The following is a 14,870-nucleotide window of genomic DNA, read 5'->3' on the forward strand; positions in this document are numbered from 1 at the left end:
AAGATGTTTAAGAAAGACTTCCATCATGCTGTGTTAGACAAAGTATTGTAGTCTACAATTGTAGTGGAGAGAAATCCTGATAGAATATTTGAATATATTTTCAAAAAATATATTTCTAAATTATTTATTTTCTGGAAATATCTCTTTTTTTATTATACTTTAAGTTTTGGGGTATATATGCAGAACATGCAGGTTTATTACTTAAGTATAAACATGCCATGGTGGTTTACTGCATCCATTCCCCCCGCCATCTACATTAGGTATTTTTCCTAATGCTATCCCTCCCCAATCCCCCCACAGGCCCCAGAGTGTGATGTTCCCCTTTCTGTGTTCATGTGTCCTCAATGTCCAACACCCACTTAAGAGTGAGAACATACAGTGTTTGTTTGGTTTTGTTTTCTTGTGTCAGTTTGCTGAGAATGATGGTTTCCAGCTTCATCCATGTCCCTTCAAAGGACATGAACTCATCCTTTTTTATGGCTATATAGAATTCCATGGTGTATTTGTGCCACATTTTCTTTATCAAGTCTATCATTGATGGGCATTTGGGTTGGTTCCAAGTATTTGCTGTTGGGAATAGTGCTGTAATAAACATATATGTGCATGTGTCTTTATAATAGAATAATTTATCCTTTGGGTATATACCCAGTAATGGGATTGCTGGGTCTAATTATATTTCTAGTTCTAGATCCTTGAGAAATCGCCACACTGTCTTCCACAATGGTGGAACTAATTTACACTCCCACCAACAGTGAAAAAGTGTACCTGTTTCTGCATATCCTCTCCAGTATCTGTTGTCTCCTGATTTTTTTTAATCAATGCTATTCTAACTGGCATGAGATGGTATCTCATTGTGGTTTTGATTTGCATTTCTCTAATGACCAGTGATGATGAGCATATTTTTCATGTTTGTTGGCTGCATAAATGTCTTCTTTTGAGAAGTGTCAGTTCATATCCTCACCCACTTTTTGATGGGGTTTTTTTTTATGTAAATATGTTTAAGTTCATTGCAGATTCTGAATATCAGCCCTTTGTCAGATGGGTAGTTTGCAAAAATTTTTTCCCATTCTGTTGGTTACTGGTTCACTCTAATGATAGTTTACTGTGCAGAAGCTCTGAAGTTTAATTTGATCCCATTTGTCTATTTTGGCTTTTGTTGCCATTGCTTTTGGTGTTTTAGTTATGAAGTCCTTGCCCATGCCTATGTCCTGAATGGTATTGCCTAGGTTTTCTTCTAGGATTTTTTGGCGTTAGGTCTTATGTTTAGATATTTAATCCACCTTGAGTTAATTGATTTTTGTGTCAGGTGGAAGAAAGGGATCCTGTTTCATCTCTCTGCATATGGCTAGCCAGTTTTCCCAACACCATTTATTAAATAGGGAATCCTTTCTCCATTGCTTGTTTTTGTCACGTTTGTCAATGATCAGATGGTTGAAGATGTGTGGAGTTCTTTCTGAGGCCTCTGTTATGTTCCGTAGGTCTATATCTCTGCTTTGGTACCAGTACCATGTTGTTTTGATTACTGTAGCCTTGTAGTATAGTTTGAGGTCAGGTACCATGATGCTTCCATCTTTTTTGATGCTTTTGTTTAGGATTATCTTGGCTATGCATGCTCTTTCTTGGTTCCATGTGAAGTTTAAGGTGTTTTTTTTTCCAGTTCTGTGAAGAAAGATAATGGTAGCTTGATGGGAATAACATTGAATCTGTAAATTCCTTTGGGCAGCATGGCCATTTTCACAATATTGATTCTTCCTAACCATGAGCGTGGAATGTTTTTCCATCATCTGTTTGTGTCCTCTCCTTTAGCAGTGGTTTGGGAGTTCACTCATGATTTGGCTCCGTTTGTTTGTTATTGGTGTATTGAAATGCTTGTGCTTTTTCACATTGATTTTATATCCTGAGACTTTGCTGAAGTTGCTTATCATCAGCTTAAGGAAATTTTGGGCTGAGACAATGAGGTCTTCTAAATATACAATCAATCATGTCGTCTGCAAATAGAGACAATTTGACTTCCTCTTTTACTAATTGAAATACCCTTTATTTCTTTTCTTGCCTGATTGCCCTCGCCAAACTTCTGATACTATGTTGAATAGTAGGGGTGATGGAGGGCATCTTTGACTTGTGCCAGTTTTCAAAGGGAATGCTTCCAGTTTTGCCCATTTAGTATGACACTGGCTATAAGATTGTCATAAGTAGCTCTTATTATTTTGAGATATGTTCCATTGATACCTAATTTACTGAGAGTTTTTAGCATCTTGAATTAACAACAACTGAGATAATTACATAAACATAAAACAGGAATATTCCTCTTTTGCCTATATTAAATTAATTCTGACCTCATCTGAAGAGGCATGAAATACTCCAGAACATGTCTCTCAATTTATCCTTTTCCTTCTCAATTTAACCTTTGTGGGCTCATAATTAAAAACAATAAAATACCAAGGGAACATATTGGTAGAAAAAGCATTACAAGATATTTAGACCATCAAGAACTTTCAAAATCATAGTAAAAATATACAGACTAGCATAGGAATCATGCATGAGCATTTAAAATAACTAAGGTAGAATTTAAAACAAACTACATGGAAACAGAACAACCTGTTCCTGAATGACTACTGCGTTAATAATGAAATTAAGGCAGAAATAAAGATGTTCTTTGAAACCAATGAAAACAAAGACAAAGTACCAGAATCTCTAGGACACATTTAAAGCAGAGTGTAGAGAGAAATTTATAGTACTAAATATTCACAAGAGAAAGCAGGAATGATCTAAAATTGACACCCTAAAAGAACTAGAGAAGCAAAAGCAAACAAATTCAAGAGTTAACAAAAGACAAGACAGAACTGAAAAAGATAGATAGAGATATGAAAACGTCTTCAGTGTATCCAGGCGCTGGTTTATTGAAAAGATCAACATAATACATAGACCACTAGTCAGACTACTAAAGAAGAAAAGAGAAAATAGACATAAAAAATGACATGTGGCTAACATCACTGATCCCACAGAAATACAAACTACCATTAGAGAATACTATAAACACCTCTACTATGCAAATAAATAAACTAGAAATTTATTAATTCCTGGACACATACAGCTTCCTAAGACTGGACCAGGAAGAAGTCAAATCCCTGACTAGACCAATAACAAGGTCTGAAATTGAGGCAGCAATTAACAGCCTACAAGCCAAAAAACGTCCAGGACCAGATGGATTCACAGCCGAATACTACCAGAGGTACAAAGAGTAGCAGCTGGTACCACTTCTTCTGCAGCACATCAAGAAGCCTATCAACCACCATAAGGTGGATTCATCCCTGTGATACAAGGCTGCTTCAACATATGCAAATCAATCAATAAATGTAATCCATCACATAAACAGAACCGTGACAAAAACCACGATTATCTCAATAGATGCAGAAAAGGCCTTTGACAAGTCTTACAGCCCTTAATGCTAAAAGCTCTCAATAAACTAGGTATTGATGGAACATATCTAAAAACAACAATAAGAACTATTTATGACAAACCCACAGCCAGTATCATACTGAATGGACAAAAACTGTAAACATTCCCTTTAAAAACCAGCACAAGACAAGGATGCCTTCTCTCACTACTCCTATTCAATATGGCCATCTCAATCAGGCAAGAAAAATAAATAAAGGGTATTCAGCTAGGAAAAGAGGAGTCCAATTGTCTCTGTTTGTGGATAACATGATTATATATTTAGAAGACCTCATCATCTCAGCCCAAAATCTCCTTAAGTAACTTCAGCAAAGTATCAGGGTACAAAATCAATTTGCAAAAATCAGAAGCATTCCTATACACCAATAACAGCCAAATTATGAATGAATTCTCATTCGCAACTGCTACAAAGAGAATAAAATACCTAGGCATACAACTTACAAGGGATGTGAAGGATCTCGTCAAGGAGAACTACCAACCACTACTCAAGGAAATAAGGACAAAAACAAATGGAAAAACATTCCATGCTTATGGATAGGAAGAATCAATATCATGAAAATGGTCACAAAGCTCCAAGTAATTTATAGATTGAGTGCCATCCCCATCAAGCTACCATTGACACTCTTCACAGAATTGGGGAAAAAAAAAAAACTTTAAATTGCATCTGGAACCAGCAAAGAGTGTGCACAGCCAAGATAATCCTAAGCAAAAAGAAGAAAGCTGGAGGCATCATGCTACCTGGCTGCAAACTATATTACAAGACTACAGTAACCAAAACAGCATGGTACTGGCACCAAAAGATATATATATACACACACAGGTGCCAGTACCATGTATGTATATACATATATATGTGTATACCAGTACCATCTGTGTGTGTGTATATATATATACACACACACACACGGTACTGGCACCAGTATATATATATATATATATATATATACACACACTGTGTGTATATATATTGGCACATATATATACACACACATATATGTATATATACACATATATACACATACACGTATATATGTATATACATATATATGTATGTGTATATATATGTGTGTATATATACACACATATATATGTATATATACATGTATACATCACTATACCTATATATATATGTATATACCTATATATATTTATACATCACATATATGTATACATATATACACACACACGCACACACACCAGTGGAACAGAACAGAGGCCTCAGAAATAACACCACACATCTACTATGGTCTGATCTTTGACCTGACAAAAACAAGCAATGGGGAAATTATTCTCTATTTAATAAATGGTGTTGGGAAAACTGGCTAGCCATATGCAGAAAGATGAAACTGGATTCCTTTCTTACATGGTACACAAAAATTAACTCAAGGTGGATTAAAGATTTAAATGTAAGCCCTAAAACCAGAAAAACCCTAGAAGAAAACCTAGGTAAAACCATTCAGGACATAGGCATGGGCAAAGACTTCATGACGAAAACATGAAAATTAATGGCAACAAAAGCCAAAATAGACAAATGGGATCTAATTAAACTTAAGAGCTTCTGCACAGCTAAAGAAAATGTCCTCAGAGTGAACAGGTAGCCTACAGAATGGGAGAAAAATTTTGCAGTTTACACATCTGACAAAGGGCTAATATCCAAAATGTACAATGAACTTAAACAAATTTACAGGAAAAAAACAACCCCATCAAAAAGTGGGTAAAGGATATGAATAGATACTTCTCAGAAGAAGACATGTATGTAGTCAACAAACATATGGAAAAAAAGCTCATCGTCTTGGGTAATTAGAGAAATGCAAATTAAAACTAGAATGAGATAACATCTTATGCCAGTTAGAGTGGCAATCATTAAAAAGTCAGGAAACAGATGCTGGAGAGGAAGTGGAGAAATAGGTACACTTTAACACTGTTGGTGGGAGTGTAAATTAGTTCAACCATTGTGGAAGACAGTGTGGCTATTCCTCAAGGATACAGAACTAGAAATATAATTTGACTCAGCAATCCCATTACTGGGTATATACCCAAAGGATTATATATCATTCTACTATAAAGGTACATGCACAGGTATGTTTACACAGCACTATTCTCAACAGCAAAGACTTGGAACCAACCCAAATGCCCATCAATGATAGACTGGATAAGGAAAATGCAGTACATATACACTATACACCATGGAATACTATGCAGCCATAAAAAAGGATGAGTTCATGTCCTTTGCAGGGACATGGATATAGCTGAAAACCATTATTCTCAGCAAACTAATACAAGAAGAGAAAACATGTTCTGTCTCATAAGTGGGAGTTGAACAATAAGGACACAGGGAGGGGAACATCACACACCGGGGCCTGTCAGGAGGTGAAGGGCTAAGGGATAGATAATATTAGGAGAAATATCTAATGTAGGTGATGGGTGCAGCATAACACCATGTCGTATGTATAGCTATGTAACAAAACTGCACATTCTGCACATGTACCCCAGAACTTAAATTATAATTAAAAAAAAAAAAAACGAGCAAGCGCGAAAGCATCTGCCAAGATGTCTAGGCAGATTTGTAAATGAAAATATGAGAATGCTAGAAATTAAAAACATAATCACTAAAATTAAAAAGCTCAATGTATGGATTAAATAAGCGATTAGATACTGGGGAGAATCCTGAAACTACAGACCTGAATAATTCAGTAGCATGACGTACAGTAAGATAAAGAAATAGAAACTGGGAAGGAGAAGGTAAGAGATGGGGAAGGTGTGAAAATGCAAAGTTAGGTCCAGAGTTTCAGGAAAAAGACCATAGAAAAATGAGGGAGAGGTTATATGAAGAAATAATGGGAATTTCCAGAAGTGATAAAAATGTGATTCTGCAGATAAAAGAATCACAAAGTATATAGCAAGTAAGGTAAATAAAATACGTGTGTACTTATCACTTTATAGTGGAAGAATAGAACACCAAAGACAAAGTATTAATTACAACAGAGAAAAAACATAAATGGTGTCTAAAGGAGTAGCAACAAAATTTAAAGGAAATGCTTGAGAGATAAAGGATATATGGAAGAAAAACATTGTTTATATCCTTATCCAGGAAATATCATTCATAAACAGCACAACATTTGTTTTTCTTTTAGATAAATAATGGTCCTCTTTCTATGGAAACAAACAACCAAAGTGCTTTCTGGAAAAACTTTCTGAATACAAAATATAACATGAACAAAAAAAGGAAAATGGACTGTCATTATTCTTGATATTTTCATGATACTATATTTATCTGCTCAGTTTGAAAATACAAGTATTTAGACCTCCCACTTATAATTGACTTGTGAAGGAATATCTTTCAGTAGAAAATAAATGGAGTTGTAACTTAGGAAAGTAACATTAGGTTACCAAATTTCATATTCAAGCATTATTAAATTCATATTCAAGAAGTATATGTTTTTGTAACTTAAACTTTTCCACCAAGCACTTGTTTATGCTTCCCCTGGAACCATATGCATATAATTTGAAAAGATGCACCCTCAGCAGTAAAGGGCCAGGGTCCACCTTTCTAGGACTCACCTCCCCTTCTGTAGACTGCAAATGGAGCTCCTTCCTGCAGATGGCCTTGAAGTCTCCTGCAGCAGCACTCACCTGGACCCCCCGAGGAGCTTCCATGATCAAGGATCTGGTGGGTGATTCAAGCCTAAGAGAAAAACAAACAAAAAATCACTAATAGAAAAGAAAAATTTTGATAAACCAAAAGACAACATTACCCAACTTAAAAGAACCACCAGACAGGCATAAAGAGTCCTGTCATTTTAAGCAAAGATAAAATGAGTTTTAGAAAATTTTATGGGCTTATCTAGATATTTTTTTGGCTCTTTATAAAAATCTACATTTATTCACATCAAGTATTTACTCTCACTTTCATGATGATTTACTTATGGTTTCTTTTGTCATTTCCCTCATAATACTCATGAAAAGTAGGGTGTGATAAGTATACTTGCTAAAATTTTTAATAGAACACTAATATTAATGATGGAGGTTTAATAAAAAAAAATTACTACAATTTAGGATGTACATGTATATGTTCCTCCATAAAGAGTCCTTGTCTTGTAAAGATGAATGCTTTAATGAAAATCATTAATATTGCAAACTTTCAGGCAAGTACAGTCAGAATTTTGTGAGCTCAAAAATTTTCAGAGTACTCATTAATGAAACAAGACATTTTCTACATCAACTGACTCTTTTGGCTCAGTGAAATGTCTACAGAATGAGTGACATTAGTCTGAGAAACAAAAATCAATAGGAGGGTAATATACAAGTACAAATGTGATTGAAGGTTGGCTACATAAATCATCATGGTAAAAAACAAGTGTTTTAGACAATCATGTCTACAAAAAAAAGTTGGGAGGTAGTTTTCAAATTATCTTCAAATATAACACTAGGAAAAAAGCCAAAATGACAGAATACAGGAGCTAGAATGCAGTGGTAAAAAGTCCTAGTATGGTAAGAGGTAGGATCCATGCCTTGGACTTTTTAGATCAGCTCTCTGCCTTGGGGATGCAGCTGCCTGTGCTCCCCTTGACCACAGGACTTTAAGAGGGTACCCGCAGGCTCAAATTCAAACTCTTGCTCAGCGCAACTAGTTTTGTTTTTGTTTTTTGAGGCAATGAATTCAGAGTTGTTTTGTAGAAAGAACCACATCAAATGGTTAGGTCTCTGGGGTTCAGCTCCCTCTCAGCAGGGAAGGCATACTTAAAGGCTTAAAAGTGATATTGAAGGAGTAGAGCCAGCATATAGAAGTGGTTTCAACCTTTCATTTTCTCTTTTTTCACTCACCAAAGCAACTTTAAAACTTTAATCCTTATGGGCCATTTGGACATCTATCTTCGTATAATCCCTGGAGGGGTGAGGTTTTGAATATATCTATTTTTAAGAAACATCTGTATTTTTTTTTAACAATTCCCCGTATTTTCCATAGAATATTTGAAAACTTGAAAAGAAGACAAGCACTCATAATCCTATTAACTTATAAAATTTACTATTAGCATTTTACGCATAGTATTTAAATGTCAAAATTTGAATGCTAAAATGTATGTTTTATCACTGATTACCCCTGATATACAACCGTTCTGGAACTACCTAATAAACAGACTCTTAGCAGCACCCACTTCTCTCTTGTATGGAAACTCTCTTGTTCACTGAGGAGGGTTTTGCAGACTATCTTACTTATATTATAGTAGAGGTTTTCAATTAAAACTATTCACTTTATTATAAAATGTTCTCTGAGAAACCCTGTTGAAAAAGGAAACTCAGGTTTATTGGCACTACTTGTGGATTTCTATGTAATTAGTCAATGAAATTAGTGAATTACAATTGTATTCATTTTGAAAGCATTATAGCAAATATAGCAGTGAGTTTCAGACTAGCTTTCACAGTGGGTACCTAGGCTTATTACAGCAGAAAGAAAGATTAAATTTAACTCAAGTCTCTCTACCACCTGTTTTGTAAAGCATTCTGTTTGTTTATGGTGTTTATATACCAAAGACACAACAAAATACTGTTTTTAAGGTGATATGCAACTATCAAATATAAAAATCTGTGGCCTAAATCTCTAGAATTCTCAACATTCTGAGAAAAGAGAATTCAGATTTTAAAATAACCTAAGTTGCAAGATGCAATTATTAAATATTAACTTAAGCAGAACTTAAAAATCAGAAGAAACAGAAAGCGAAGGAAAAGGAAAGGGAAAGAAAGCAAAAATCCTATTTATCAATCATAATGTTCTTCTCATAGGTAGAACAACATCCGCCAAGTGATTTACACCTTTATTTAGGAAATGTCTCAGGACAAAATCCTGACGCTTAATAAATGGAGTTTTTTTCTTTGAGTACATTAATGATGTGTATGTGAGCTATGTGTTTCTAGAGATTAACTTGGAGCCTGCAAGCCTTAATATTTCTGTTTTAAGCTGCATTTTTGCAAGAATGAGAATTATGAAAAGATGCCAATTATATGATTAAATATTAATTCATTTTACAGAATCCAAGTGGAGATTATTTTCTTATTCATGGAGTAGTTAATGTATCTGAGATCCAAAACAATCTTTGGAAAATGGACATTGTATAATTAGTATCATTACTTTTTATCATAGGTGCAGAAACTCTTCAAACGGTAGTAACTTAGAATATTGGGCCATTCTGGGCAAATTTACTATTATGTCTTTATTAACCGTTTAACATGCATGTTTTAGCCTTTTAAAATATAGACTCCATACTACAAAACAGTATCATCTAAAAAAAAAACAAAAACAAAATCTGAGAAAATCCAGTTTTAAATTCCACATGAAAACTAGCACAGAACTTGAGAAATAGTAAACACTCATCAAACATCTGCTGAATAAATAAGTTATAGAAACCCACTACATTTCTTCAGCAAAATATTATCAATATTCTATTAATGTAATAAACTTTGAATGCTTTTTTTTTCTAGTCTTTTTTCTTAACAATAACAAAACCAAAGAAAACATGGATACTTACTCCCCAAACTATCATTTCATTGTCTTGGCCAACCAATGTCACCTTGTTGATTAGAACTAGGCATTAACTAACAGTACTTACTGCTCCAAAAGGAAAATTGTCAGCAAGGCTTATAAAGCTTTTCTCACACACACTGCTTTTATTCTTCATTACACAAATAAATAATTGAATAGCTACATAATTACTGTATTTTTTTACTTCTGTTTCAGTTTGGAAATTTAGTAACACTTATCTTGGGGGTTGCCAGTCTGCTTTGAGAACTAGCTGATAGCTCCAGCTTAGTACAATGTTTAAATAATGATGACTAATCAGAAAATAAAAACCAGAAACACTATATACTAATTATAATATTCACATTTTCACTTATGAATTTTGAAATATGTCAGCAAGATAAAAGTAGCAGTTGATTCTTATTCCTCTTTTGATGATAGACTACATAGAAATTTAAAAATGTTACTAAAATGTTAGAAATATTTCTATAAGAATAAATTTAAATAAATTTAAAAATACTTATATAAATTTAGTAATTTTTAAAAATTTGTTCAATAAATTAGTAACCAGCTGTTTCTACATTAAAACACATATTAAAAACAATTGGAATCAGTGCTATTCACATGTGTCTTTGTAATACAATAATAACTGCAGCCACTTCCCTTATATCTCATTTATTTAGTTAATGTCCTCATTATTCAGCTTTGCTAAGTTTCAGCAATGCAAATTAACAAACATTTATTGCAACTAGGATGTGTAAGATACAGTGCTGGCTGCTACAGCACTAAGGTTAAACAAGGGAGTGTGTATCCAGTTCTAATTGAAATTTTGTTAGGAGAAGAAAGATATGATAAACATTTTTGCAAAAGTTGTTCAATTCCTCCCTGAAGAAAAGCACCATAAATGAAGACTACAGCACCCTATGAGATACTGTTTACACACATTCCTCAGCACTCCTAAATCCCTAGGATTTCTATATAGAGTAGGTAATTATTATGTTGCTTTTCTAAAATAAGTCTTGGTCCTTGAAGGAGGCCACTTTTTTTTTTTCTAATATTGTTCACTAGCTAGTTTGAACCTGTATTACTCAAGTAGTGAGAAATTGAGTTCTTTAGGAAATTTTATCATAGAATTCTAAAGGACTACAAAATTTACTGTTGTGAAAGTATGGTTTTATTGCCTTAAAGATTTCCAACTTTATTTTTTTGTTTCCATCTGAACATGTGTACACTCATCCAATGGGAAGGGATAAACACCAATCCATATGAAATAAAAAGGTCTTTTAACTTAATATTTTTATTTTCCTTCCCAAGACAGCAACTGTGTCTCCCAGGTGATACTTTCATCCAATTTTACAAGTGACTTTTAATATGTGATTAATTTTCATCAGCACTATTTGTGTCTTTCCTTTTCCTATACAATAGCGTGTTTTAGAATGTAATTTAGTTATCATAAATTAATTATTACTAAGCCATCATTAATCGCCAAATCTTATGTATTGAATTAAGAGCATCCACTGAGCAGTTTTGTATTTGGGATCCAGATTTTAATATTTCAAATGTAGTCAACCTTAGTAATAATGATCCTGGGAAGAATTCCCCATAGTGTTGGAATTTTCTGCGTAGTAAGAGCTTTTACATATAATGCCTCTTAGAACCATCACAATGTCAGGAAGCAGCTTATTCTATTGGAAATATTAGACTGAAGAACCATTCATAGACCAATTAACTTCTGCCATTTTCTGATTAGATTCTATTTGCTTCCATATTTCCTGCTATATAATGCTGTGATCATTTATAGCTTTCTCAACTCTCTATTTGCCGTTTTATGCATATATAGGTCATATATTTTATTCTATATGTAAGATTTTCCAGCATTCTTTGTTTTGTTTTGTTTTTTGTTTTTAGAGACAGTGTCTTGCTGTGTTGCCCAGGCTGGAGTACAGCACCATGATCATAGCTCACTGCAGCCTCAACCTCCTGGGCCCAAGCAATACTCTGGTCTTAGCCTCCTAACTTGGACTACACATGTGCACCAGCATGCTTGGGTAATTTTGTTTTTATTTTTTATTTTTTGTAGAGACAGGGTCTCACTATGTTGCCAGGTCTTGAACTTCTGATCTCAAGTTATCCTCCTACCTTGGCCTCCCAAAGTGCTGAGATTACAGGTTTGAGCCACTGTGCCTGGACTCAGCATCCCTATTCTTATTAGTTGCTCTCACTTACTCTATAACTACCTTTGCCTTTTCTTTTCCACATTCTTCCTGTGTAATGTATTCAGTTTTGTATTTATTGTAAGTATATTGGAGGAAACACTGTCTAATTATTTATTTTACTTCTTCATATATTAAGGATTATCAATAATGGTGGAATTTATGGCACAGGTATAAGAGGAATGCTTACCTGAGATCTTGAGATGGCTCTGCTCTGATGTGTGGTGTCTCCACAGAGTGCCCAAATACAGCTCCTTCAGTCCCTGGGGGTAGCATGAATATATAGCAGTCAGTATAAGAAAGTTCACACGGTGGCTTTCATCTCTATTTTTATGTATCAAATATTCTTCCAAAAGAGAGAAAACTTAGGTATATATGATGTATTAATTTGTTTTCACACTGCTGATAAAGACCTACCTGAGACTGAGAAAAAAAAAGAGCTTTAATTGGACTTACAGTTCCACATGTCCGGGGAGGCCTTGGAATCATGGTGGGAGGAGAGAGGCACTGCATATATGGCAGTGGCAAGAGAAAAATGGGGAAGATGCTAAAGCAGAAACCTGATAAAACCATCCATGAGATTTATTCACTACCATGAGAACATTATGGGGGAAGCTGCCCCCATGATTCAAATTATCTCCCATGGGGTCCCTCCCACAGCACGTGGATAATGATATGGGAATACAATTTGAGATAGATTTGAGTGGGGACACAGAGCCAAATGATATTACAAGATCTGAATGAGAAGACTTGGAAGAATATCACCAGATAGAGAAGAGTCAGGCAAGGTACATCTAAATGTCATTATATCCCCATGTATCCTGACTGGGGAACACTTTTCAGTAGGGACCAACAGATACCTCATACAAGAAAGCTCTGGCTAGCATCTGGTGAGTACCCTTTTGGATGAAGCTACCAGAGGAAGGAAGAGGCAGCAATCTTGGCTGTTCTGTATCCCCCCTGCTGGTGATAACAGGCAAGCAGGATCTTGAGTGGACCTCCAGCAGACCTGCAGCAGAGGGGCCTGACCATTAGAAGGAAAACTAACAAACAGAAAGAAATAGTCTTAACATCAACAAAAACGACATCCACTCAGAGACCCCATCCATAAGTCACCAACTTCAAAGACCAAAGGTAGATAAACCCACAACGATGAAAAGAAAACAGCACAAAAAGGCCAAACATTTCAAAAACCAGAATGCCTCTTCTCCTCCAAGGGATCACAACTCCTTGCAGGCAAAAGAACAAAACTGGACAGAGAATGAGTGTGAAGAACTGACAGAAACAGGCTTCAGAGGTGGGTAATAACAAACTTCTCTGAGCTAAAGGAGCATGTTCTAACCCAAAGCAAGGAAGCTAAGAATCTTGAAAAAAGGTTAGACAAAATGCTAACTGAAATAACGAGTTTAGAGAAAAAAAAATAATGACTGGATGGAGCTGAAAAACACAGCATGAGAATTTTGTGAAGCATACACAAGTTTCAATAGCCAAATCGATAAAGCAAAAGAAAGGATATCAGAGATTGACGATCAAATGAATGAAATAAAGTGAGAAGGCAGAACTAGGGAAAAAGGGTGAAAAGAAGTGAAAAAAGCCTCCAAGAAATATGGGATTCTGAGAAAAGACCAAATCTGTGTTTGATCTATGTACCTGAAAGTGAGAGAGAGAATGAAACCAAGTTGGAAAACACTCTTCAGGATATTATCCAGGAGAACTTTCCCAACCAAGCAAGGCAGGCCAACATTCAAATTCAGAAAATACAGAAAACACCACATTGAGAACAGCAACCCCAAAACACCTAATCGTCAGATTCACCAGGGTTGAGATGAAGGAAAAATGCTAAGGGCAGCCAGAGAGAAAGGTCAGTTTACCCACAAAGGGAAGCCCATCAGACTCACAGCAGATCTCTCAGCAGAAACCCTACAAGTCAGAAGAGAGTGGGGGCTAATACTCAACATCCTTAAAGAAAAGAATTTTCAACCCAGAATTTTATATGAAGCCAAACTAAGCTTCATAAGTGAAGGATAAGTAAAATCCTATAATGGACAAGCAACTGCTGAGAAATTTCATCACCCCCAGACCTGCCTTACAAGAGCTCCTGAAAGAAGCACTAAACATGGAAAGGAACAACCAGTACCAGCCACTGCAAAAACATAACAAATTGTAAAGACCATCAATGCTATGAAGAATCTGCACCAACTAACAAGCAAAACAACCAGCTAGCATCATAATGACAGGATGAAATTCACACATAACAATATTAACTTTAAATATAAATGGGCTAAATGCACCAATTAAAGGACACATCCTGGCAAATTGGATAAAAAGTCAAGACATTTTATCTGTGTGCTGTATTCAGGATATCCTCCTCATAGGCAAAAAGACACATAGGCTCAAAATAAAGGGATGGAAGAATATTTACCAAGCAAATGGAAAGCAATAAAAAAAAAAAAAAAAACAGGGGTTGTAATCCTAGTCTCTGATAAAACAGACTTTAAACCAACAAAGATCAAAAGAGACAAAGAAGGGCATTACATAATGGTAAAGGGATAAATGCAACAAGAAGAGCTAATGATCCTAAACATATATGCACCCAATGAAGGAGCACCCAGATTAATAAAGCAAGTTCTTAGAGACCTACAAAGAGACTCAGACTCCTACACAATAGTAGTGGGAGAGTCTGACAC

At 35.1% G+C, this 14,870-nt stretch overlaps 1 protein-coding gene across 1 annotated transcript in view; it reads right to left on the minus strand.

Moving 5' to 3' along the window:
- The window catches only part of SGCZ (sarcoglycan zeta), a 1,161,665-nt gene that overhangs the window by 5,812 nt on the left and 1,140,983 nt on the right, over positions 1-14,870 (minus strand). Inside the window, exons 6-7 of the mRNA XM_064368680.1 lie at positions 12,374-12,446; positions 7,018-7,141 (exon numbers count right to left, since the gene is read on the minus strand). Of these exons, the coding sequence (XP_064224750.1) occupies positions 7,018-7,141; positions 12,374-12,446 (197 nt within the window). The remainder of the gene's footprint in view (positions 1-7,017; positions 7,142-12,373; positions 12,447-14,870) is intronic.

The sequence above is a fragment of the Aotus nancymaae genome, unplaced genomic scaffold (genome assembly GCF_030222135.1).
Source record: "Aotus nancymaae isolate 86718 unplaced genomic scaffold, 86718_ANA_hifiasm-v0.15.2.pri h1tg000079l, whole genome shotgun sequence".
In the NCBI taxonomy this organism is placed as follows: Eukaryota; Metazoa; Chordata; class Mammalia; order Primates; family Aotidae; genus Aotus; species Aotus nancymaae.